The sequence below is a fragment of the Rosa rugosa genome, chromosome 5, assembly GCF_958449725.1.
Source record: "Rosa rugosa chromosome 5, drRosRugo1.1, whole genome shotgun sequence".
In the NCBI taxonomy this organism is placed as follows: domain Eukaryota; kingdom Viridiplantae; phylum Streptophyta; class Magnoliopsida; order Rosales; family Rosaceae; genus Rosa; species Rosa rugosa.
Window position 1 is genome coordinate 18,751,991 of NC_084824.1, and position 23,640 is coordinate 18,775,630.

The following is a 23,640-nucleotide window of genomic DNA, read 5'->3' on the forward strand; positions in this document are numbered from 1 at the left end:
AGTTCCGGATTTGCAATCGTAGCAGTTTATGTCGATGACATGAACCTAATTGGAACTCTAGATGAGTTCAAGGAAACTGCTAAATATTTGAAATCCGAATTTGAGATGAAAAATCTTGGGAAAACACGGTTTTGTCTCGGTTTAGAACTCGAGCACCGTAGTGATGGGATTTTGATCCATCAGTCTGCATATACTCAGAAAATCCTAAGGCGCTTTAATGAAGATAAAGCAAAGCCTGTGAGTACTCCCATGATCGGTCGTAGTCTTGAGCCCGGAAAAGATCCGTTTCGTCCAAAGGATGAGGACGAAGAACCATTAGAGGCCGAAGTGCCCTATTTAAGTGCAATAGGCGCATTATTGTACTTAGCTCAATGCACAAGACCGGATATCTCATTTGCAGTGAACTTGTTAGCTCGACATAACTCTGCGCCAACACGCCGCCATTAGATTGGTGTAAAGACAATCTTTCGATACCTAAGAGGTACGATTGATATGGGCCTATTTTATCCCTACAGAGAGAAGAGGAATGACGGAAGAATGGGATCGGACCCCATTAGGCATGGAGCCACCGCCACCCATGGTGGCCGGCCTCACCCTATCCCCTTCCATCAAAACGACAATGATGTTTTGATGGGTTTCGCTGATGCAGGGTACCTCTCTGACCCTCACAAAGGTCGCTCCCAAACGGGTTATGTCTTTACCATGGGAAGCACTGTGATATCTTGGAGGTCTACAAAACAGACCCTTGTTGCTACTTCCTCAAATCATGCAGAGATTATTGCTCTACATGAAGCCGTACGAGAATGTATATGGCTAAGGTCTATAATAAGACATATTCAAGGAAGTTGTGGTTTGAAGTCTACCACGGATGAACCTACATGCATTTATGAGGATAATGCAGCTTGTATTGAACAAATGAAGTTAGGTTTCATCAAGGGCGACAACACCAAGCATATATCGCCTAAGTTCTTTTATAATCAGCAACAACAATCACTTCTAAAGATTGAAGTGAATCAAATCCGATCAGAGGATAATGTAGCGAACTTATTCACTAAGTCGTTACCTAAATCCGCCTTCGAGAAACATGTGAAGAGCATCGGATTGAGAAAGTTATCCGAACTCCCACGATTGTAGCAATCAGGGGGAGATATCGACATCAGGGGGAGTTATGATGTCTACATGTTCGATCTCGAAGAGTGAAGGACGTGTTGTGCTCTTTTTGTCCTTCGACCAGGGTTATTTTTATCCCACAGGGTTTTTGTTACCTGGCAAGGTTTTTAACGAGGCAACGGATGAAGCGTCACCACCAAGTTTGAAGCGGCACAAGGGGGAGTGTTGAAGGAATATCGATTTAGTGTGCCTTATCAAACTAGGAGTAGCAATAGGAGAGAAGGTTCTAGATTTCTCAATCCTACACGGATTGGTATTCCTTGTAACATTAGAACTAGTACTTTGTAATCCCTATATATAGGGCTCCTATTCTCAATAATAATATACAATTCTCTCTACATTCTCTCTCGAATCTATTTTACTTAAACACTATCTTACTTTTCCTCATTTTTTTTTTTGAGGAAATAGATACTTTCATTGATATATCATTGGCCAGAAGACACGTACATCAGATGCTGTCTCATACCAAAATCATAAATGATATGAGCAAACTAACAAAAGACAGGTACCCTCATTAGAAAACACATGCGCTCACTTATTGAGCCTAAAAACAAGAAACAAAACCCTCTCTACCAACCTCCCAGGAAGCAGTAATCTAGTCGCCTAGAGACCTCAATTGGTGTACAACTAAAAAACAAAGATGAAAGTAGTAGAAGACCCTACTTTCTAGCATTAGGCAAAAAGGAAAAACCATGAAATTAAAGTTTTCCTTTGCCCTTATCTCTAGGGCTGGAAGCAGATCCAGTAGGTGAAGGATAGGTGAGCTTTAGAAGACTACCCTTAGTCTTCGTACTAGTGCGCTGAATCTTATTCTTGCTGCCAAGAGGCCTACCAGTCTTCTTCTTCAAAGTTAGCAAAACAACATCACTATCATCTTCAATCAATCCCAACGCATCAGCCTGCAGGGTTGGAATTTTTCCACCCAATATAGTTTTGAATTTCTTGGGGGAAGGGTTACCCACACTGGTAAGATTTCGTTTCGTAGAAGACAAACCAGCATCTTGAACCAACTGCATACCTGCAGAACCATCCAAATCAACAGTCTCTATGGGAGGTTCGATCGTGGGACTCTGGTCCTTCTCCAACTCGTGCTCCAAAGGAGCAGCAGTCTCAGTAACATCCCCTGCAGGGACCGAAGGAGAAGTAGGGGAAATTGGCCTCTCCAAACGACGAATAACGGGTTTCCTCTTCAAAGGGATGGAAGAAGAGGCAGTGAAAAGATCAGTCTTGTCCTTTGCCGAGAAAGAGAACGAACCTCCAGATGCCGATGGTCCAGGAAAATGCAAAACCCTAGGAGTAGGGTTTGCCATACACGGTTCCGCACAAGCAATTCCGGCATGAGTGACAAGTCCACACTGCGAGCATCTCCCTTGCAGATGTTCAAAGTGAAACTGAAGAATCGGTTCGACACCAACATCCAAATAGACTTTACGTTCAAGCAAGATTGGTTTGGACACATCATGGGAGAATAAAATCCTATTCAATCCTTTCTTAAACTCCTTCTTATCATAATCCAAAAAACCCCCAAGGAGGTTCCCAATCAGTGTGAGATTCTCAGACTCTTCATAAAGAGGTGGTATTCCAAAAACCCTAGCCCAAACTCGGAGATGCTTGAATTGGATTTCATGCAATGGTTGATAGCTTAATTTATAGCTATTGATTTTCCTTATTCTCCTGCAAATATGTCGATTGTAATATAGGGAAATAAGGGTCTCCCGCAGAGGATTAAGTTAAACTAAAAGCTTCAACAAAAGTCACAAAACGTGACTGCAGTTCCTACTGAACAGCAGTCGGAAAACAAACTAAAATCCTAACCAAAACAACCCAGAAAAATATGAAAATTTACAGAGACGTACTAGACACACAAGGCGTCCAGCACACAAAATTTGGGAATTTTTGGAGTTAGTTTACTATGAGAATAAAATACGTTAAAACAGAGAACAGAAGGAGAAACGAAACTGAGACAGATTTGAGATTGGTTGATATCAAGATGATGAAACTAGCTAGGAAGGAAGTATCCACCTCCAACAATCACACACAACACACTTTGTCCAATTTACTTCCACTTAACTTAGTTGAAGACGCTCAGATTGGCTCGGTACGCTTGAACACAACCTATTACTCTTTCTTACTTTGTACGCTAGGCAGGAAGTGCTCTACACCTAGACTATTCCCAAGCAATGCAACCTAAAGGTACGTTTATTAGATTAAACATGCAGAGATCATTAAGTTTGAAAAGAGTTTGAGCAATCGCTAGGCATCGCAAATAACTTAGAGCCTTGCTAAACCTAGGGTTTTGTCTACTTGATAGTGAAAACCACCAATTACTTCTCTAGACAATTTGAGGAATCCAACTATTGATCCAGGCATCAAATAATCAAAGTATTAGAACCCTAGCATGCATACTAAGTAGGCCTCCAAAGCATACAAACATAGAACTCATCAATGAGAAATCGGTAAACAAAACCTCAACTTTATTAATTGGAAAACAAATTGAATGTCAAAGCATGTTGTGGATCATGTCTAGGGGCTTCAACTGCCCCCTAGCTACTGGAAATTTAGTTACACATAATGGAAATCAAAAACACAGTTGAGTTCATGGAGAAAGAAGACAACAAAAACCAAGAAATAGGAAAAAGCTGATTGGCGATCGATCGTCGGCAGGCAGCGATCGATCGTTTTCGGTGATGGTTGTAATTCTTCTTCTTTTCCAGCTCTTGTGCGTCTCTCCTCTTCCGTATGTGTGATGGTAGGTTTCTTGAACGTCCAAGGAGAGATTTTATTCAGTTTGTAACTCTTTTCTTCTTTCCTTTTGGGACTCTAATTCCTTGGCTTCCACGGAAGGCTCCTTTATTAATGTTCTGATTGATTTTGGATTCAATGACATCCTTCTATCCAATAAGAGCAGCCAAGAGAATTAATTGTTGAATATCTTTTTCTTCATGTTGCCGTATGCTTCCTTGACTCATCAAGATTCCACACTTCTCCATTATTTGCACATATCTCCTTCCTTTTGCTCATATTTCTTTCCTTGCTTTGGCAAACCTAATAAACATAAAAATAACTAAATTAACCAGAAAATATGATAAACTAACAAAGTAAATATGGGAATTACCAACATTATTATCCCATAATTATGCTCCGATCAAATACCCCCACACTTAAGCTTTGCTAGTCCCTAGCAAACAAAGAACTAACTAGAACAAAAGACACAGACCTAATGTCTTCCAAACATCTCAGAGAACTTATAATGCCCACAAGTATGGTCAACAAGATTCAAGCAATCATATGTCAGAATTCACAACCTCACTTAAAAGCTAATTTATTTTGATGACCATAGTGCTAAAGTTATAATACATGAACAATCAAACTAGTGCAACAAAGGAGAACCAACTTATTCATGGGTCAAACAAGCGTCAACTCAATTTCTCACAAAGATGCTCTCAATTTCTTTTCACTCATGATTTTCTGACTTGATGTATAAGCATATATTTCACTCAAGTTATATGTGAGAGGAATGATGTAATAAGACAAACAAATAGCTCACATATGATAACAAGAAAGAAAGGCTTTTTCTGAAATTTTTTTTTTTTTTTTTTTTACTTATGATCCCATGAATGGAATGCCAAAACTCGGACGAAAGGCCAGTGACACCATATGCTCACCCCTCCACACAAGTCTCCACAAATCGAATGCACAACTTCAAAGATCAAAAAGGTCTTTATTCAAGGTTATGATGGGGCCAAGGGTTAAGGTTAAACGAAAGAAAGGATAGGAAAATTCAAAGATCCTAAGAACCTAGTGGAGCACTAGAAGAACACGAGAGATAAAAGAATCTTGAAACTCTTCAAGGTAATCAATCTTCGAACATGAAGCAAAGAATTTTTTTTTTCAAGGCCAGATGTCATCTTTTTGGGCCTTTGCTTCATTCTAACCTCAACAACTACAACATGAATATATCAAATCCAAGGAAGTATTTTGCTTTTCGATTCTTTTGATTTTTCTTTTCAAGCATTTCTTCTCTCTCTTTTCTTTTTCGGCTATCACATATTTTTTTTTTTTTCTTTCTTCCTTGGATCGATGTACAATGAACTCCCCCACACTTGCTTACAAAAGTACCTTGAACATACATATATCTCTAAAAATATTTGCTCCACTAATTCCGTAGGATAGGGTAAGGATATATCTATACTAAGCTTAGGGTTAAGGAATTTGTGGGTGATGAAACAAAAAGGCTTAATTAGGCTCAAGGGGGTTAACTAGGGGATTGCACATCTTGTGTGCATAAAAGGGACACAGGTTAATTTGGCTATGGTGGTAATCCTAGTGCCTTTATCCCTTCCCATCCATCATGCAATTCAACCATACGCTTCAAGAGGCTTTGGGGCAAGTTCTAGCATTTGTCCTTATAAAATATGCAAGTCGAATCCGAGTCTCAACCAAGATGAATAAAAGATGAGATCATGCAAAATCCTCGTCAAGAAAATAAGATGATTCTATACTAAGCACTCAGAAAAGAAATAGCACATATACAGGCTCAAAAGCTCACAAGGGTTTAAATCAAGTTTAACCTGTCATAGCATGCATCCATCAATTCTCAAGTGTTACATTAATCCAACCATCAATGTATATAAATCAAACACAATAATCATCAAAATCTATTAACAATTATTTGAAATCAAGAATCCAACACGTGCCTGCAATCCTTTTGTGACCAACATATAAATCCGAAAGTTCATGCTCATCATAGAGTTGGAAGACTCCTAAGACTCAAAGAAAAATAAAACCTAAAACTAGACTCTTTTTTTTTTTTTTTTTTTTAAGAGAAATTTAAACAAAAGAATGACTCAAAAACAAATTGACAAATTTGTATTTCCCTCCCCCACACTTAAACTAGACATTGTCCTCAATGTATGGCAATATAACGCACAATGCACCAGGTAAGCATAGAGAAAGAAAATCCAAAAGAGGGCAAGTAGGAAGATAAGAAAGGTTATAGAAAAGCTCCCCCTTGTAGACCTCCAGCTGCTCACGACCTTTGGAGAGGACTGAAATTAGACACCATCTGCAAGGCACAAGGCCTTGACTTCCACAATGGAAGCTCCGTGCTATATGGACTCCAAAAGGTCGCAAAGTTGCGCAGGTTCCTGTTTTGCTGGACTGACCTTTCTGTATTCAAATCGTAACTGGGAACGCAGCAGAACTCCGAATCCAGTTCTGTAAAATCGTACAGAAACTAGACTCAGAGAGCTTTCTATGCATATATGGCACGTCTCCTGGTTCCATCGGAGCTAAAAACGGTAGCCAGCCAAAGTCGACTGACTGCGCAGCCAGCACTCTGTTTTCGAGCAGGAAAGGAAAACTTCCTAGCCTTTCTTAATGGGTACACCTGCACACTCACAAAACACATTAAAACGAACTAACAAGAATCAAATTAAAAACGAAAAAGTTTGGGTTGCCTCCCAACAAGCGCTTGTTTTAACGTCCTTCCAGCCTGACGTGTACCAAGAGATTTACTCAAGGGGAGGGGGTTCATGGAGGGGTACATCCTCCACTGCTTGCTCCACAAATGACTCATAGTAAGGTTTGAGTCGATGGCCATTGACCTTGAATTTCATTCCGGTCTTGTTACTTTGAATTTCTACTGCACCATGATGAAACACATTAGTAACAACGAATGGACCAATCCAACGTGAACGAAGCTTACCAGGAAATAATTTAAGGCGGGAATGGAAAAGAAGGACTTTTTGTCCAACAACAAAAGTCTTCCTCATTATCATCTTGTCATGAAATGCCTTAGTCTTCTCCTTGTATATCTTAGCACTCTCATAAGCTTCATTGCGGATTTCCTCAAGCTCATTCAGCTGAAGTTTTCTATGCAAGCCCGCAACGTCCAAGTCCATGTTAAATTTCTTTACCGCCCACCATGCTCGATGTTCCAACTCCACGGGTAAGTGGCATGGCTTACCATAAACAATTCGGAAGGGCGACATGCCAATGGGTGTCTTGAAGGCAGTCCTATAAGCCCATAAGACGTCATCTAATCTCAAGCTCCAATCCTTCCTATTTGGTGCCACAGTCTTCTCTAAGATTTGCTTGATTTCACGGTTGGACACTTCCGCTTGCCCACTTGTTTGGGGATGATATGGTGTAGACACTTTGTGGGTGATATTGTACTTCCGAAGGAGAGCTTCAAAGGTCCTATTGCAAAAATGCGATCCACCATCACTGATTATGGCTCTTGGGGTCCCAAATCTAGAAAAGATGTGAGCTTTAAGAAAATCTGAAACCACTTTAGCATCGTTAGTCCGGGTGGCCTTTGCCTCTACCCATTTAGACACATAATCAACTGCAAGTAGAATGTAAAGAAAGCCATATGAAGAAGGGAATGGACCCATGAAATCAATGCCCCAAATATCGAATATTTCAACACTTATGATTGGAGTTTGAGGCATTTGATCCCTTGGACCCAAGTTACCTGTACGTTGACATCTATCACATGTCTTGCAAAAGAGATAAGCATCCTTGAATAATGTAGGCCAATAGAATCCACATTCAAGGACCTTCAAGGCAGTCCTTTTTGCTCCAAAGTGTCCTCCACAAGCATAAGTATGGCAAAAGGTTAGTATAGAATGAAATTCAGATTCATGGACACACCTTCTTACCAATTGATCTGCGCAAAACTTCCATAAGTATGGCTCATCCCAAACATATTGCCTTGAGGTTTTGATCAACTTATCCTTTTGAGCTCGAGTGAAATTTTCCGGAACTAGCTTGGTTGCCTTATAATTGACGATGTCTGCGAACCATGGCTCAAAAGAAGAAGAAGAAAATTTTGGGTTCCTGGCGAGATCGATCGTTTGGACGGTGAGATCGATCGTTTTGCTTTCTGAACCTGAAAACGATCGATCGTTGAAATGGGCGAGATCGATCGTTTTGCTTTCTGACCTCTCTGTATGAGCCAACGATCGATCGCTAGAAAGGCTGAGATCGATCGTTTTTCCTTCTGATCCCAATTTTTGTATTTCAAACAATTGCTCGTCTGGGAAAGTTTCCTTCAATGGTAGTGCATCTTCTTCCTCCTTCGAACTATGCACCAACCTACTCAAATGATCAGCTACCACATTCTCACATCCTTTCTTGTCCTTGATCTCCAAATCGAATTCTTGAAGGAGGAGAATCCATCTAATTAACCGAGGCTTTGCTTCCTTCTTTGTAAGTAGGTACCTAAGGGCTGCATGATCAGAGAAAACAATAACTTTAGTACCCAAAAGATATGAACGAAACTTTTCCAAAGCAAACACAACGGCTAATAGTTCTTTTTCTGTGGTGGAATAATTGAGTTGGGCATCGTTGAGCGTCCTTGACGCATAGTAAATAACATGAGGGATCTTTTCAACTCTTTGGCCCAACACAGCTCCCACGGCATAATCAGATGCATCACACATAAGCTCAAAGGGAAGGCTCCAATCCGGTGGCATGATAACAGGGGCCTCAGTCAACATCTTCTTCAGCTTCTCAAATGCCTCCATGCACTCCTTGTCGAAGACAAAAGGGACATCTTTTTGAAGTAGTCGACATAATGGTCTTGTGATCTTCGAGTGGTCCTTGATGAAACGTCGATAGAAACCTGCATGACCAAGAAAAGAACGCACCTCCTTCACGGATGTGGGAGGTGGTAAGGAGCGTACAAGATCTATCTTTGCTTTGTCTACTTCTATCCCTTTAGCAGATATAATATGACCCAAAACTATACCTTGTTGCACCATAAAATGACACTTTTCCCAGTTTAAAACAAGATTAGTTTCTTGACATCTCTTAAGAACTAAAGATAGATTAAATAGACAAGAATCAAAAGAGTCACCGTAGAGAGAAAAATCGTCCATGAAGACCTCGATGATCTTTTCAACCATATCAGAAAATATGCTCATCATGCACCTTTGGAATGTCGCAGGGGCGTTGCATAGACCAAAAGGCATCCTCCGGTATGCGAATGTCCCAAAAGGACATGTGAAAGTTGTCTTTTCTTGGTCCTCCGGGTGAATAGCAATTTGATTGTAGCCGGAGTATCCGTCCAAGAAACAATAGTATGCATGACCTGCAAGTCTTTCCAACATCTGATCAATAAAAGGCAAAGGAAAATGGTCCTTACGTGTAGTCGTGTTGAGTTTGCGGTAGTCAATGCAAACCCTCCAACCGGTTTGAACTCGGGTTGGAACCAATTCATTGTCTTCATTCTTCACAACTGTGATGCCAGAACGCTTAGGTACAACTTGGACCGGACTCACCCATTCGCTATCAGAGATGGGATAAATGATGCCCACATCAAGGAGTTTGAGAACCTCCTTCTTGACTACCTCCATCATAGGCGGATTGAGACGTCTTTGGGCCTCTCTTGATGGTTTGGTGCCTTCTTCTAAGAGAATTCGATGCATACACATGGAAGGGCTTATTCCCTTTATATCTGCTATGCTCCATGCAATTGCTGATTTGTGTTCCCTTAGAACTCTCACCAATTTCTCTTCCTCATTCATAGAAAGATTGGCTGCAATGATGACTGGTAATGTCTCATTCTCTCCCAAAAAGGCATACTTCAAGTGTTCGGGCAATGGTTTCAGTTCTAATTTGGGTGCCTGGATCACAGAAGGAGCAAGTTTTTCATCAGTTAATGGAAGAGGAATGAATTTAGAGTTAAACTTAGCTGGGATATAAGGTGGAGCATCAAGGGCAGCAGCTATTTCAAGCAATTCATCATCAAAAACCATAGAAGAAGAAGCAGCGATTTTTATGGCAGACGACAAACGATCGATCGCTGCATTCCCTGCGATCGATCGTTTCTGGGAGCTTAAACCAAGTTCCAATGTTTTCTTGAGTGGGTCTTCCCCCACACTTGCTTCAAATGTGTCCTGCACTAAAAATTCAAGAGCATCGATAGAAAAACAGGAATGAATGTCACTAGGGTACCTCATAGCTTCAAAGATATTGAAGCTTATAACATCTCCATCGAATTCCATGGTCAAGGTTCCTTCGAAGACATCTATCTTTGTGCGAGCAGTCCTCAAGAATGGACGACCAAGAATGAGTGGTAAGTCATATGGCACAGGCTCGGGTTCCATGTCAAGCACAAAGAAATCCGCGGGGAATATCAAATGATTAACTTGAACCAAGACATCCTCCACAAGACCCTTAGGAAGAGCTATTGAGCGATCCGCTAATTGGATAGTTACCGGTGTTGATTTGAGCTCACCTAGATTCAAAGACTCATAGACAGAGAAAGGCATTAGATTAATTGAAGCACCTAAGTCTAATAAAGCCTTACCGAACCTTTTATCCCCAATGGTGCAAGGGATTGTAAACCTTCCGGGATCCTTCAACTTAGGAGGTAGCTTTCTCAAGAGCACAGCGGATACTTCTTCACTTAGAGCAACAGTTTCCTTCTCCTTGTACTTCCGTTTGTTAATGCACAACTCCTTGAGAAATTTAGCATATCGCGGTATTTGCTTTATAGCATCTAAGAGAGGGATGTTAACTTGGACTTTACGAAAAGTTTCCAAGACATCCTTCTCTTCTTGCTCTTTCTTGGAGCTCATGAACCTGCGAGGGAAAGGAATACATGAAGTAACCAACTTAGGAGGATTAGGATCTTTTACCTTTGGAAGGGAAGAAACATGAACATTCTGATCAACCCCCGTGAGATCGATCGTTGGGATTGGAGAGATCGATCGTTTGGCTTCTGAGGTCATAAACGATCGATCGTTTAGATGGCCGAGATCGATCGTTTTCTCTCCAGGGACGATTCTCTCTTCCTCCCTTGAACTTCTCTGCGCCTCCTTCTCTTCTTGATCTTTCTTGGATGTTCTTTGGTGCCCAGAGATTTCTTCCAATTGTCTACCACTCCTTAGAGTGATTGCATTAAGCTCAGCCCGACGTCCATCCCTTGGATTTTGAACGGTTGTGCTAGGGAGGGTGCCAGGAAGTCTAGTTTGCATCTCTGTTGCAAGTTGCCCAACTTGTCTTTCCAAATTCTTGATGGATTGACCATGCTCTTTGAGTTGAGATCTTGCCTCTTGTATGAAGGATGCAGTGTCCTTTTGGAATGATGCAGTGTTCAAAGCCATCTCCTTCACTAGTTCTTCCAAGGACTTGCTTGAGGATTGTTGAGGAGGATTTTGTTGATAGACTTGCTGCTTGGCCCCTTGTTGGAATCCAGGTGGTCCATTGTAGACGCCTTGAGTATGTCGAAGCACGTTGTCATTACCGCCCCAACGGAAGTTTGGGTGATCCTTCCATCCCGGATTGTACGTGTTCGAGTAAGGGTCATATTTGGGCCTTTGTTGCCCCATGTAATTCACCTGTTCCTCAGACATAGCAGACATAGGACATCTATCAGTAGTATGATCAGAATAGGAACAAATAGAGCATACCTGAGGTGTTGCTTTAATGCCATTGCCTAAGGCATTCATTAACATGTCGAGCTTTCTTTCCACAGCCACCATTTGGTTCCTTGAATCAACTTCATACACTCCACGTCCTCTTGTACGTTTATCCCTTGTGTAGAATTGTCTATTGTTGTCGGCCAAATCATCAATCAGATTATATGCTTCTTGACCGGTTTTATTCATGAAAGTCCCTCCACACGCAGAATCAACGCTGCCCCTATTGGCTATGTCCAACCCATCATAGAAAAATTGGACAAGGTCATTCAGACTGAAGTTGTGATGGGGACACTTCCTCTGCAACTCCTGAAATTCCTCCCATGCTTCATATAGTGTATCTCCATCCTTTTGAGTGAAGTTTTGAATCTCCCTCCTTAGTCGTTTTGTCAGTTGAGCGGGGAAATATTGTTTCAAAAACTTCTTAACCATTTCATCCCAAGTTGTGATGATACCTGCAGGTAACGAGTACAACCAACGTTTTGCATCATCTTTTAAAGAAAAGGGAAATAGAAGTAACCTAAGTCCTTCTGGTTGGATGTTCTGAATGGTTTGCAGCTTGCAAATATCTAAGAATTCCCTAATGTGAACATTAGGATCCTCAGATGGTGTGCCCGAGTACTTAGGCAGTGAGTTCAGGAGCTGCACAGGAATGGAGAAGGCTTGATTGCCCGGTGGTGTGTAAGCTATGCATGAGGGGGATTCCGAAGCTGTAGGAACAAAAGCATCCTTCAGTGCCATGTCGCGTCTTGGGGGTTCCTCTTTGTCCTCGTGAGTTGAATGTGCAGGTGAGTTTGGTGGTGTTTTCTCGTCCTCCTCCCCTTGTGAAGAAGTAGAACCCGCCGTTGTGTCGTGAATTGGCAAACTAGTTCCCTTCGTTTGCTTCCTATTCGACTTGCAAGTGCGTTCTATCTCTGAATCCAAGGGGGTAAGATTGCCTTGAGCAGTTCTACGAGTAAGCATACACCTGAAAACACAAACCAAAGAAATACTAAGTAAGAAACTAACACAAAAATCAAATTAAACAAACTAGTAAAAGCAATTAGAATAAAAGTAATCCCCGGCAACGGCGCCAAAAATTGATAGCTGAATTTATAGCTATTGATTTTCCTTATTCTCCTGCAAATATGTCGATTGTAATATAGGGAAATAAGGGTCTCCCGCAGAGGATTAAGTTAAACTAAAAGCTTCAACAAAAGTCACAAAACGTGACTGCAGTTCCTACTGAACAGCAGTCGGAAAACAAACTAAAATCCTAACCAAAACAACCCAGAAAAATATGAAAATTTACAGAGACGTACTAGACACACAAGGCGTCCAGCACACAAAATTTGGGAATTTTTGGAGTTAGTTTACTATGAGAATAAAATACGTTAAAACAGAGAACAGAAGGAGAAACGAAACTGAGACAGATTTGAGATTGGTTGATATCAAGATGATGAAACTAGCTAGGAAGGAAGTATCCACCTCCAACAATCACACACAACACACTTTGTCCAATTTACTTCCACTTAACTTAGTTGAAGACGCTCAGATTGGCTCGGTACGCTTGAACACAACCTATTACTCTTTCTTACTTTGTACGCTAGGCAGGAAGTGCTCTACACCTAGACTATTCCCAAGCAATGCAACCTAAAGGTACGTTTATTAGATTAAACATGCAGAGATCATTAAGTTTGAAAAGAGTTTGAGCAATCGCTAGGTATCGCAAATAACTTAGAGCCTTGCTAAACCTAGGGTTTTGTCTACTTGATAGTGAAAACCACCAATTACTTCTCTAGACAATTTGAGGAATCCAACTATTGATCCAGGCATCAAATAATCAAAGTATTAGAACCCTAGCATGCATACTAAGTAGGCCTCCAAAGCATACAAACATAGAACTCATCAATGAGAAATCGGTAAACAAAACCTCAACTTTATTAATTGGAAAACAAATTGAATGTCAAAGCATGTTGTGGATCATGTCTAGGGGCTTCAACTGCCCCCTAGCTACTGGAAATTTAGTTACACATAATGGAAATCAAAAACACAGTTGAGTTCATGGAGAAAGAAGACAACAAAAACCAAGAAATAGGAAAAAGCTGATTGGCGATCGATCGTCGGCAGGCAGCGATCGATCGTTTTCGGTGATGGTTGTAATTCTTCTTCTTTTCCAGCTCTTGTGCGTCTCTCCTCTTCCGTATGTGTGATGGTAGGTTTCTTGAACGTCCAAGGAGAGATTTTATTCAGTTTGTAACTCTTTTCTTCTTTCCTTTTGGGACTCTAATTCCTTGGCTTCCACGGAAGGCTCCTTTATTAATGTTCTGATTGATTTTGGATTCAATGACATCCTTCTATCCAATAAGAGCAGCCAAGAGAATTAATTGTTGAATATCTTTTTCTTCATGTTGCCGTATGCTTCCTTGACTCATCAAGATTCCACACTTCTCCATTATTTGCACATATCTCCTTCCTTTTGCTCATATTTCTTTCCTTGCTTTGGCAAACCTAATAAACATAAAAATAACTAAATTAACCAGAAAATATGATAAACTAACAAAGTAAATATGGGAATTACCAACATTATTATCGCATAATTATGCTCCGATCAATGGTTTGACTCCATCATACTCTGCAAAACACACGGGGGCGCGATCATAACACCAGACTCCTCCCCGTAATACTTTGTTACGATCTCGAACAGATTCGAAAGAGAAGAGGAACAGATCCCCCGCCCTCTCCTGGATCCTGAATTCCTTGTCCACCATCCAAGTTCGGTGGTGATACTTTTCCTCATTTGCTGGTGTTGATACTTGGAAATGGCGTTTCTTCAGGCAGTTCTCATACTTTGGGTAGTCATTCATAGCAAGATTCCTACTGATGTCACTGAAGAAGGCTTACAACTGATCCATTTGCCATCACCGCAAACTTCACATCGAGTCCCTTGATAACTTTTTCAGGAGGTGCATGTGCTACTTGTTTCAAAATATGGAACTCTATGGGGTGTGACTTCTCCTTAATTTTTTTTGATACGTGACTTCTCCTTAATTCAATCTTTGTCTTATCTTCAAAGATTGATTACTAACAGAGGCAGCCAGTTGTAATGGTACTATCTGTGCTGGACTGCTGGGGCTGTAATTACAGATTCTAATGGGCCCTGTTCAAATGATTTACAGCAAATAGTGGGATAAAATTGGTTTTGGATACTGAGCTTTGGGGACTCTTCTTGAATTAGAGTTTTATTCAAATGGATTAGTTTACTTAATTCTTTCCAAGGTTTGTGATAGGCATCCCTTTTGTTGTATTCTGAATTCTTGCAAGCTTCCGATGGATGTATTTCGAAGTTGTAGCATGGTCCATGTATTTTGTGAGCAGCGTACTGATTCTCTTGCTGGTATAGGATCTACCCTGGCCATGTGTATAGAAGCAAGTTTTAGAGATTATGGCTCTCATATTTAAGTTTTAGAAATTATGGCTGCCTGCTTATGCCCCTGGTATGGTACCAGTTAAATTGTACGTGTTCTTTCCTACTGTAGTCATAGTTGGTTTTCTGGACTTTTTATCCTCATCAGTACTAAAAGAGAGTTCATGGATTGGTATATTCAATTCGAATAGTCCACCGTCTCCGGGATCTGGTGTTCAAGTGTGAACTTCATTAAGCATGTGGATTAGTTGGTTCTTAATATATTGGTCTAGAAGCAATTTTTCACTCATACTGATTAATGTCCTTTCTGTCATGTGGATTAGCTAATTAATGTCCTTTCTGTAAGGTGTCATTAGATTTACAAGGAACTAAACGTAGCTAGCCAGTAGACTTTTCCTCCAAGATTAGAATCAACTAGAAGATTCTGTTCATCATGACATGCTTTTGAAAGCCAAGTTTAGCCCGTCAACTAAGCTAGAAAAGTTTGTCATGCTTTTGAAAGCCAAGTTTAGCCCGTCAACTAAGAAAAGTTGAATACAAATATCCGTCAACTAAGCTAGAAAAGTTTGTCATGCTTTTGAAAGCCAAGTTTAGCCCGTCAACTAAGAAAAGTTGAATACAAATATTAGTTGAAGCAAGTTTTTGAAGACCAAGAAAGTTCAAACTTGAGGGGCAAACCTCGATCAACCATTTGAGATTTAAGATTTTCTAATATTACCATGGAATATTGAGGAAACCCCGATGTTCTCTCTAATCTGGATGCTCCAAAACTAATTGGCAATGGATGGAGTGACCCAAACCCTTATAAACTCATAGGCAATGTCCTATTTTTCCCATGTGGGATTTATACTCTCAACACGCCCCCGCACGTGTGGCGAATTTTCAAGTCATACACGTGTTTATATTGGGTGACGTGGAGCCCGTGAGTGGCCCAAACTCTTATAAACTCGTACTCTCAACATACTATTGGTTCTCTTAGTTTGCCAATCCATTTGTTCACTAAAAAAATCGAAATTTACTGAGATTTGTGAAGTTAGAATGTTGGATAATAAGGAAAGGAACTTCAGAATGCACATGAAAACAATTTCTTATTACTAAAGTATGTCTCTTATTACACAAGAAAAATTCATCACAACTCCGAGACCTCAACATACATATTACATGATTTACATCAAATTCAAACAATACTAAAAGTATGAAACAATAGAGCAACAATGTTGATGTCTTAAGAAAAATGCCTGGATCAATAGCAGCGATATATAGCAACAACTCCACGTCGCGGTTGAGGGGAAAACACAGTCATAACCACAAGAGCTACAACAATCACCACGAGCACAGTCGTGAGGTTAAGAATACCTTCGTCATTGTCTCTCGAACAGCACATCTTCCCCATTAGTATGTCACCAACACAAGCTTGAAGTTGAATATGAACTATGAAGTCAAATTGCAAAGGCTTCAAGCTTTGTGCAAGTATGAGATCCAAAATTCAGAATTGCTAGTTATATACACTGCAATTACAAAGTCAACTTGACTTCAATTCAAATACTTAATTTGTATTAGAGTACTGACTTGCCTCTGATAGGAGTTCACACTCTGGTCCCTGCTAAAGTAGTATAACAACTTGACTACTGCAGAAAGTGAGAAAACTGTCTTTCCTCAACTTTCCCTGTTTTTACAACATTATCGTAAATCAACATTTCTTGTAATAAAAACAATCTCTGCTCCTTCATATGTAAGATGTCGAACTAAAAATTCTTTTTACTGGGCAAAAGAAAAGGGCTATTAGCAAGTGGTAAATAATAAAACCAAAGAAAAAGAGCGTTCATTCAAACTTAAATGGATGATTAAAGAAAAACTAGTACAAGATACATGAATTAAATCTCAAAACCCTTGTTCACCTAGACTCATAGAATACCAAAAAACACAATATTTCACCTAAGAGAATTTTCCTCTTAACACTTCTCTCTCTCTCTCTCTCGCTCTCACTGTCATGCACAAACCACAAGCTCTTTCTATGCTTGTCAGATGCTTGCTAAATACTACATATATATAGGCATCATACCAAAATCAATGGGTGGAAGCTTCCCATCTTGTGAATAACGTGGAGTAGCAAACAAAGACCAAACTAGTCTTCATGAAATTAAAAGAATATCCCAATATTTAAATTTCTCTTGTCAACTGTGGATTGCATTTTCTAGAAGCAGCTACATATTTTGTGGACATCATCCTCTCTAAAGAACATGATGTCTATATATAAAGTTTAAAATCAGTTATAACCATAAAAACTAATGTCTACTAAGAAAAATACATCAGCTCCAAAATGAAAATCAATGTCCCATTAACCACAGGACATTGAATTACTATGTTGGAATCAATGTGCCACAAACTAGTGCACATCGCGTTTTAGATAGAGATCGATGTCCAGTATAAGTATTGCCATTGATGAAGACAAGAAAACCGATGTTACGAAAATCTACGGACATCGTTTTTTTTTTCATGATTCGATAATAATACTAGGTACTGGACATCATTATTTTACCCAAACCGATGTACTATATATAATTGACATCATTTTTTCCTAAGAATCTAATGTTAATGTAAGTAAATATATCGGTTCATACAATATTAAACTGTGTATACTGAATCTAAAATCGTGGGATATGAGGCAAGTTACGCGTCAAAATCATGAACAACAAGAAAAGTTCATGGGAACCGTTGTGCGAAACAGTATCAGTCATCGTTTCTTAAATGAATAACGATGTTAAAATGTATAGATGTGTTGTAGGATCTATATTTTTTTAAGCATTAAAGGCAATAAAATGAGAGTTTAACAATAGTTAAACATACAAGTTTGTTATCATTTAAACGCATTAACATTGATTTATAATGGGTAACCGATGTCTATACTGATACTAGACGTACATCGGCTAAAAATCGATGTCTGGATTTTTTGTATCTTTCTCATCACCCACAAAGACATCGGTCGTGATTTTGTTTCTGATCGGTTTTTAGCCGATTTCTGATGGCATTATACTAGTAGTGTCATTCAACATGCTACCACCATTATTAGCCTACAAGAATTAAAACATTCACATACATATTTCACCTTGCCAATTTACTCATGTATGCACTGCGTGAAATATGCAATTTTCTACAGCATGTCAATTGTTAAACATAATTGCCACATTAATACTTGTGAGTCATTACTTCTTTTTGCATAAGAATGAACACTAATATCAATGAGTATAGTTTTTATTTTGCCTATTTGCTACCATAGCTTATAGGCTCGTTTTTATTAAGTGAGCATTGAATATTGTATAATGAGTGGTCTATACCTATGTACCATCGTGGTACCCCCACATCCTCTTGTTTGTACAATGGCAGTGAAGGGGTATGTAATAGTCATTCTGGCGTGAATATTGACAATCATTGGATTGATCTTCTGTGATCGATCTCACCAAATCTTGAAGCATTCATATGTTAGACAGTCCAATATTGTTTCAATTATCTATATCAACCATGAGATTCTGAATCAACGATTCTGTGTTCTCATTGTTTGAGCCCAAATAATTTTGGCAAGATCCCTTTAGGGGATTTAGCATAGCAGGCCGATACCTGCGGCCCAAAAATAAGTCTACTTGGGTTTGGATTACAGCTTCACCAATTCCGAGATCCATAAGGAAAACGAGCCCTTATTGGAATCAAGTAGCGGAGATTGAATAGGAAACTTCAATCAATAATCATTCTATGGCAAGGAACAGTCGAAACCTTAGGATATAAATATCAGGTTTCAAGGACGGAAAAAGACACAACTCTTCAATCAATCAATCTCAACGATTATCAAGGCCTCTCTGGAGCAAACCTACCTTCAACCTAGTTGAAAACCAGCGAAGCAAGGGTAACGCCCTCGCAACCCAGCGAAGCTAAAGTCACGCTTTAGCAAACCCGTGCTTTCTCCTAGTGATTGCTCTGCTTAGTCTACAATACTAAGTATCGACTCGGTGACACAAGAGATCACAACACAAGCCCTTACCAGTAAAGCAAGAAGTCCTTTTCCGAAAGGCAGAGAAAAGAACCTTGTGACGAGGTTGGTGCTCTCCTCGTCCACATCGTTTGAGAAGAAGTCAGGTCAAGGGGCTCCTCGACGATTGCACCCCACGGTGCTGGCACGCCTACGCACGCTCAAAAGAGACTGTTTGCAACCAGACTGGTTTTTGAGCCAAGCATTTTGGCATGCCCAGTGGGAGCATAGCGTTCCTTCGCGATCGCCACCATTGGGAAGTCAAGCGCAAACCTTTACCAAAAGGTTTACGTAAACTGCCCGAAACATAAGACCTCCAGTTACAGGCCGCACTCTCGTGCAGACTGTCGTGGTCTTTTTGAAGAACAAGTGACTCAAAGATTTTCTCTTAACTCTCCATCACCTGACATGTCAACAGAACAGGGAGAAAGTTACCAGCCCACTGCTGAGGGCTAGAATGTCGCTACTAGCCAGGCAAACGAGCCTGTCAATACTTTCGTCGCCTCCAATGATGCAGGAGGTGAGGAAAGAAAGGCCTTCGTTCCGAAGCCTATCCCGGAAGGAGCGACTGTCGAAGAACAGCTCGCGATCATCATGGAGAATCACGATAGACACCGTGCAAAGGTAGCCGCTGATATGGCAAGGGAATTCGCGAGGACAGATCAGCTCATACGGGAACTGGACGAGCGCATTGCCCAGCGTGCTGAGGATACTAGGCGACAATTGCACAATCAGAGAATGCAGTAAGGGCTCATGCCAGAGATATCGCTGATGAGCAGAGTCAGCGACAAAAGCAAGTCATGGAGGCCATCGCGAACCAAGCCAAGCATACTGCATCAGAATTGGCAGCTTTTCGCAACGAGGGGTCTAACCTCGCGACCCAGGTTGCCATGCAAAAGGCTGATTTGGACCAAGCTAAAGAGGTTCTGAATAAAGCTCTGGGAGATCCTAATGCCATCCTTGGCTCGCTTGGTCAGCCCTCTGGGTCCGAAAAATACATACCACCGAATGCTCGGGAGAAGGCTAACAACAGCACCGCTACGCCGTCTGCAACTGCCGCTGCCTTGTCAACTAAAAATAAGGAAAAAGCTTTGGTAATTGGCCGCAAAGAGAAGTCTACACCTCCAGCAGCGCAGAAGAGCAAAACTTTGAAATTCGGTGAAGGCACCCCTGCTGATCTTGTCGTGTTTACTCAATATGACAGCGATGGAGCAGAGAATGTATACCAAGAGCTTCCAGGAAATTACTATGGGCTTGATCAGTCGGGCAATCCGATCAAGATAACGGCTCTGGTAAAAGATGTGACCACACCAGCAATTACTCTTCAATAGTCCACTATTCCCCGGACCATTCGCCTTGGGGAAGGAACAGCGACTGCTAGCCAGGCTATACCTTTGCAAACCGCTCGCCAGACTGTGGCGACGCCTCCATCTCCTGGCCCAGACTATGTGAGGCGCGAAGAGGTTGAGGAGATGATCAGGTTGGCTAACCCTAGGGCCCACCTCGATGGGGTTTATGATGGGCCTTTCCCGCCACATATAATGATCGCGCCTTTCCCCAGAGGTTATAAAAATATCATATTTTCTACTTTTTCAGGGGAAGATAGCGAGAATGCGGCAACCCATCTGGCCAAGTTTAAGGTACATTGCTGCCAGTACCAGAATGATGACAGCGTCAAGTGCAAGATCTTTGGCACTTCTCCTTCTGGAGCTGCCTTTAGGTGGTTCTCCAAGCTTCGACCAGGGTTAGTGGCAGATTGGCCAGCAATGGAAAAGCTCTTCTGAGAAACTTTCGGAGCTATCGAGCCTGAGGTTGATTTGGCCTCTCTTACTCAGATGGCCCAATAGCCCACCGAGTCTGCTGTTGCTTATCTTCAACGCTTCCAGATTCAGAAGGCCAAGCTGAATATGGTCTTGCCAGAGAAAGAACTAATCAAGTTGGCAATTAAGGGCTTGGAACCACACCAGTGAAAGAAGCAACATGGCAGCATGATCCAATCAATGGGAGAACTTATCACAGAGGTAGGTAGCTTTGAGCATCTCCTCAGAGAAACCGATGCTAGAAAGAACGCGTCCAAAGGAACATATGTGCCCGAAAAACACCGTACAATGGCTGCCCTGAACTACCAACCGGCCACCTATGATCCCTATTATCAAGGTGAAGAGGTTTTCCAGGACGAAGATGAAGAAGAAGAGAATGATGTCTCAGCTTTTGAGCTGACAGGAAGAAAGAACTCGGCCTTGAAGCAGTTGAAAATAACCAAGGAACCAGTCAAGCTCAAGTTCGTCGTCTTCACCAAACCTGAGTTCGCAACGTATACATACGATGCCAATAAGGCACATGAGATTTTAGATGAGATGATAGCCGCGAAGTTGGTGAAGACCGACTTTGGACCCTTACCCAAACCAGAACAACTGAAAGGAAAAATGTATTGCAAATTCCATAATCTGTGGAATCATAACACGACTGACTGTGTAAAGCTGAAGGACCAGATTCAGGTATGGCTCAATAATGGTAGTCTACAGGTGGAAGCACCAGTGACCGCGGCAGCACTGGTAGATCTGAACCCTTTCCCTGACACCGGGGTCAATATGGTTGATGTGACTTAGACCAAGAAGAGCCAGAGGAAGCCAACCCTAGACTTGACCACCAAGGGTCAAGAAGAGAAGAATGAGGAGGACGAGGTCCCAGCAAAGAAGAAGGCCAGACCTATCAACGAGGCCTCACCAGCTGTCCTAAGCTCGCGATGCAAAGAGGAATGTGGCATCCAAGTGTCACATGAAGAGGTCGAGCAAACATTTCGTTTTGGCTCCTTCCCGCCAATTAAGTGGGCTTCGCCATCGCAAGAGACAGGGTAGAGTCACCGCCATCCCCAAGGGATTCCAACTTTTTCAGGAAATTGAAAGTGGCCGCGGCCGAACAGAAACAAGATGGGAAGGCTGGGAATGAGCACAAAGATGTCTTGACCAAACCATATATACCGCCTTCTTCAACTTCCTCTATCAAGGAGGGCAAATGGTACACCAGAGAAAAAGGGAAGGCGGTAGAGATCAGCCCTTCTAAGAGGAAGTTGCAGCGTAGGTTTGGAGAGGCCAAGCGAACGCTAGAGGCTCTGGACCAGGGCCTGATGATCAAGCCTTCGCAATTGGTCAAATCTCCTGAACAATATCAGAAGGAGATGGAGGCGCTAGCTCTAAGCCTTTGGTGGCTCCCCACAGCTTTCAAAAGCAAGCATGCTCGGCATCAGGGGCGTCCAAACCCAGTGTTTTCTGCAGGATCACTAAAGAAAGGACACCGCCGCCAGCTAGGAAGGAAAGTTCGCCAACTAGGCGACCAAGTGTCCGACCCAAGTTGTTCCGCGAAGAGCCTGAAGCCAAGCCTCGGTTTTTTAGAGACTGGGGGGCAAGGACAAAATTGCAGAATCCTTGCAATGGAGGCCTAAGAAAGTTCAGAGTGTGGTGGTCACGCCCCCAAAAGAGATCCCAGCAAAAGAGCAGAAGCCGGACCCACCAAGACCGGTCGCCGCGATACAGGAACCTAAGCAGGATGAGATGAAGGACCCTCCAGAAGAGTCGTTGGTGGCTTTGGTGGCCAGACAGTTCAACACTGAAATCCCAGTTGATGAACCCAAGCTCAACCTTGAACGAGACAGAAGTGGTTGACACCTCCTGCAACATGGTATATGTGCTTCCCGCGAAATACGCTCTGCCAGTCGCAGCGCAGGAGTGTGTAGAAGTTGAGGAAGGTAGCAAATAGCCTCTGCAGATTACTTCAGCAGCAACAACACCAGTAGAAGAGGCGGTTTTCTTTGAAACCGAAGATGCTAATAGCAAGGGATACTTCATGAGCTTCACAAGACCAAATCCTGCTATGGTCCAGCACATGCGGCCTTTGTATATCACGGCAGAGATTGACGGTACCAAGGTTAGCAAAATCATGGTCGATACTGGAGCCGTGGTCAATGTCATTACTACAAGGACCATGCAGCTGTTAGGGATCAAGAAAGAGAAGATCCAGTCCACGTCCCTCACGCTTAAAAACTTCGCGGGAACTGTAACGAAGACATTGGGCCTACTGTTCCTACGTATCAAGGTCGGTCCCGCAGAGGGGATTTATGCTTTCTTTGTGATAGATTGCTACGCAGCCTACATCGCCATTCTAGGCCGGGACTAGATTCACCGGAGTTATTGTGTTCCATCAACTCTCCACCAGGAACTGATTATGTGGAACAGGGTTACTGACCAGGCTGAGGTGATTAAGGCTGATCCTCGCCCATTCCCTGTTTCTGCAACTTATGTAGATGCCAGGTACTACTTGGAGCCCATTGCTCCATTGCAGGTCAGTGGCATCGACAACAAGGGCCGCCCCACGGGGGTGACGGCCTCTGAATTGGCACAGTGGGGGCTCACGCTCGCGAAAGAAGACCTGGAAAGGCCTGGCCACGCTGTGCCCAATACATTAAATAATTAATGGATTACAACCTTCCTGAGGAAGGGATAGAGGCCTTCCATTCTTTGTACGACAGACTATCTTCGTACTTGGTGGAAAAAGAGGCCTATGATCAAGTCGCGACCTTAGAAATTGTTAACGAGGAGTTCTCTGACCATGAA

General features: G+C 41.8%; 1 protein-coding gene, 1 long non-coding RNA gene and 1 other non-coding gene across 4 annotated transcripts; 1 reads left to right on the forward strand and 2 right to left on the reverse strand.

The window, feature by feature from the left end:
• Positions 1-6,023: 6,023 nt before the first annotated feature.
• On the reverse strand, positions 6,024-12,035 carry LOC133711297 (uncharacterized). The gene is made up of 3 exons (XM_062137440.1): positions 8,185-12,035; positions 7,811-7,983; positions 6,024-7,306 (listed from the first exon to the last, which is right to left on the reverse strand). The coding sequence occupies exons 1-3, from the start codon at positions 12,033-12,035 to the stop codon at positions 6,684-6,686; spliced, it is 4,647 nt and encodes a 1,548-aa protein (XP_061993424.1). The 3' UTR covers positions 6,024-6,683.
• On the forward strand, positions 11,881-11,987 carry LOC133713252 (small nucleolar RNA R71). The gene has a single exon (XR_009847919.1). It is a non-coding gene; the product is annotated as a small nucleolar RNA R71 (small nucleolar RNA).
• Positions 12,036-12,225: 190 nt separating the features above from the next.
• LOC133712989 (uncharacterized) lies at positions 12,226-14,197 on the reverse strand. Of its 2 annotated transcripts, none has more exons than XR_009847691.1 (3): positions 14,168-14,197; positions 13,671-14,093; positions 12,226-12,570 (listed from the first exon to the last, which is right to left on the reverse strand). It is a non-coding gene; the product is annotated as an uncharacterized LOC133712989 (long non-coding RNA). The 2 variants fall into 2 exon arrangements; XR_009847690.1 differs by having other exon boundaries at positions 14,164-14,197.
• Between the last annotated feature and the right edge of the window lie 9,443 nt (positions 14,198-23,640).

What these genes read in the sequence shown, in the direction of transcription:
- LOC133711297 (XM_062137440.1), bottom strand. Translation starts at nt 12,035, where the DNA reads ATGGTTAAGAAGTTTTTGAAACAATATTTCCCCGCTCAACTGACAAAA. An exon ending in TTGTTTGAAATACAAAAATT is followed by an intron (nt 7,984 to 8,184) that starts GGGATCAGAAGG and finishes TTCTTCTTTTGA; the next exon opens with GCCATGGTTCGCAGACATCG. An exon ending in AAGGTGTGTCCATGAATCTG is followed by an intron (nt 7,307 to 7,810) that starts AATTTCATTCTA and finishes CATATCATCCCC; the next exon opens with AAACAAGTGGGCAAGCGGAA.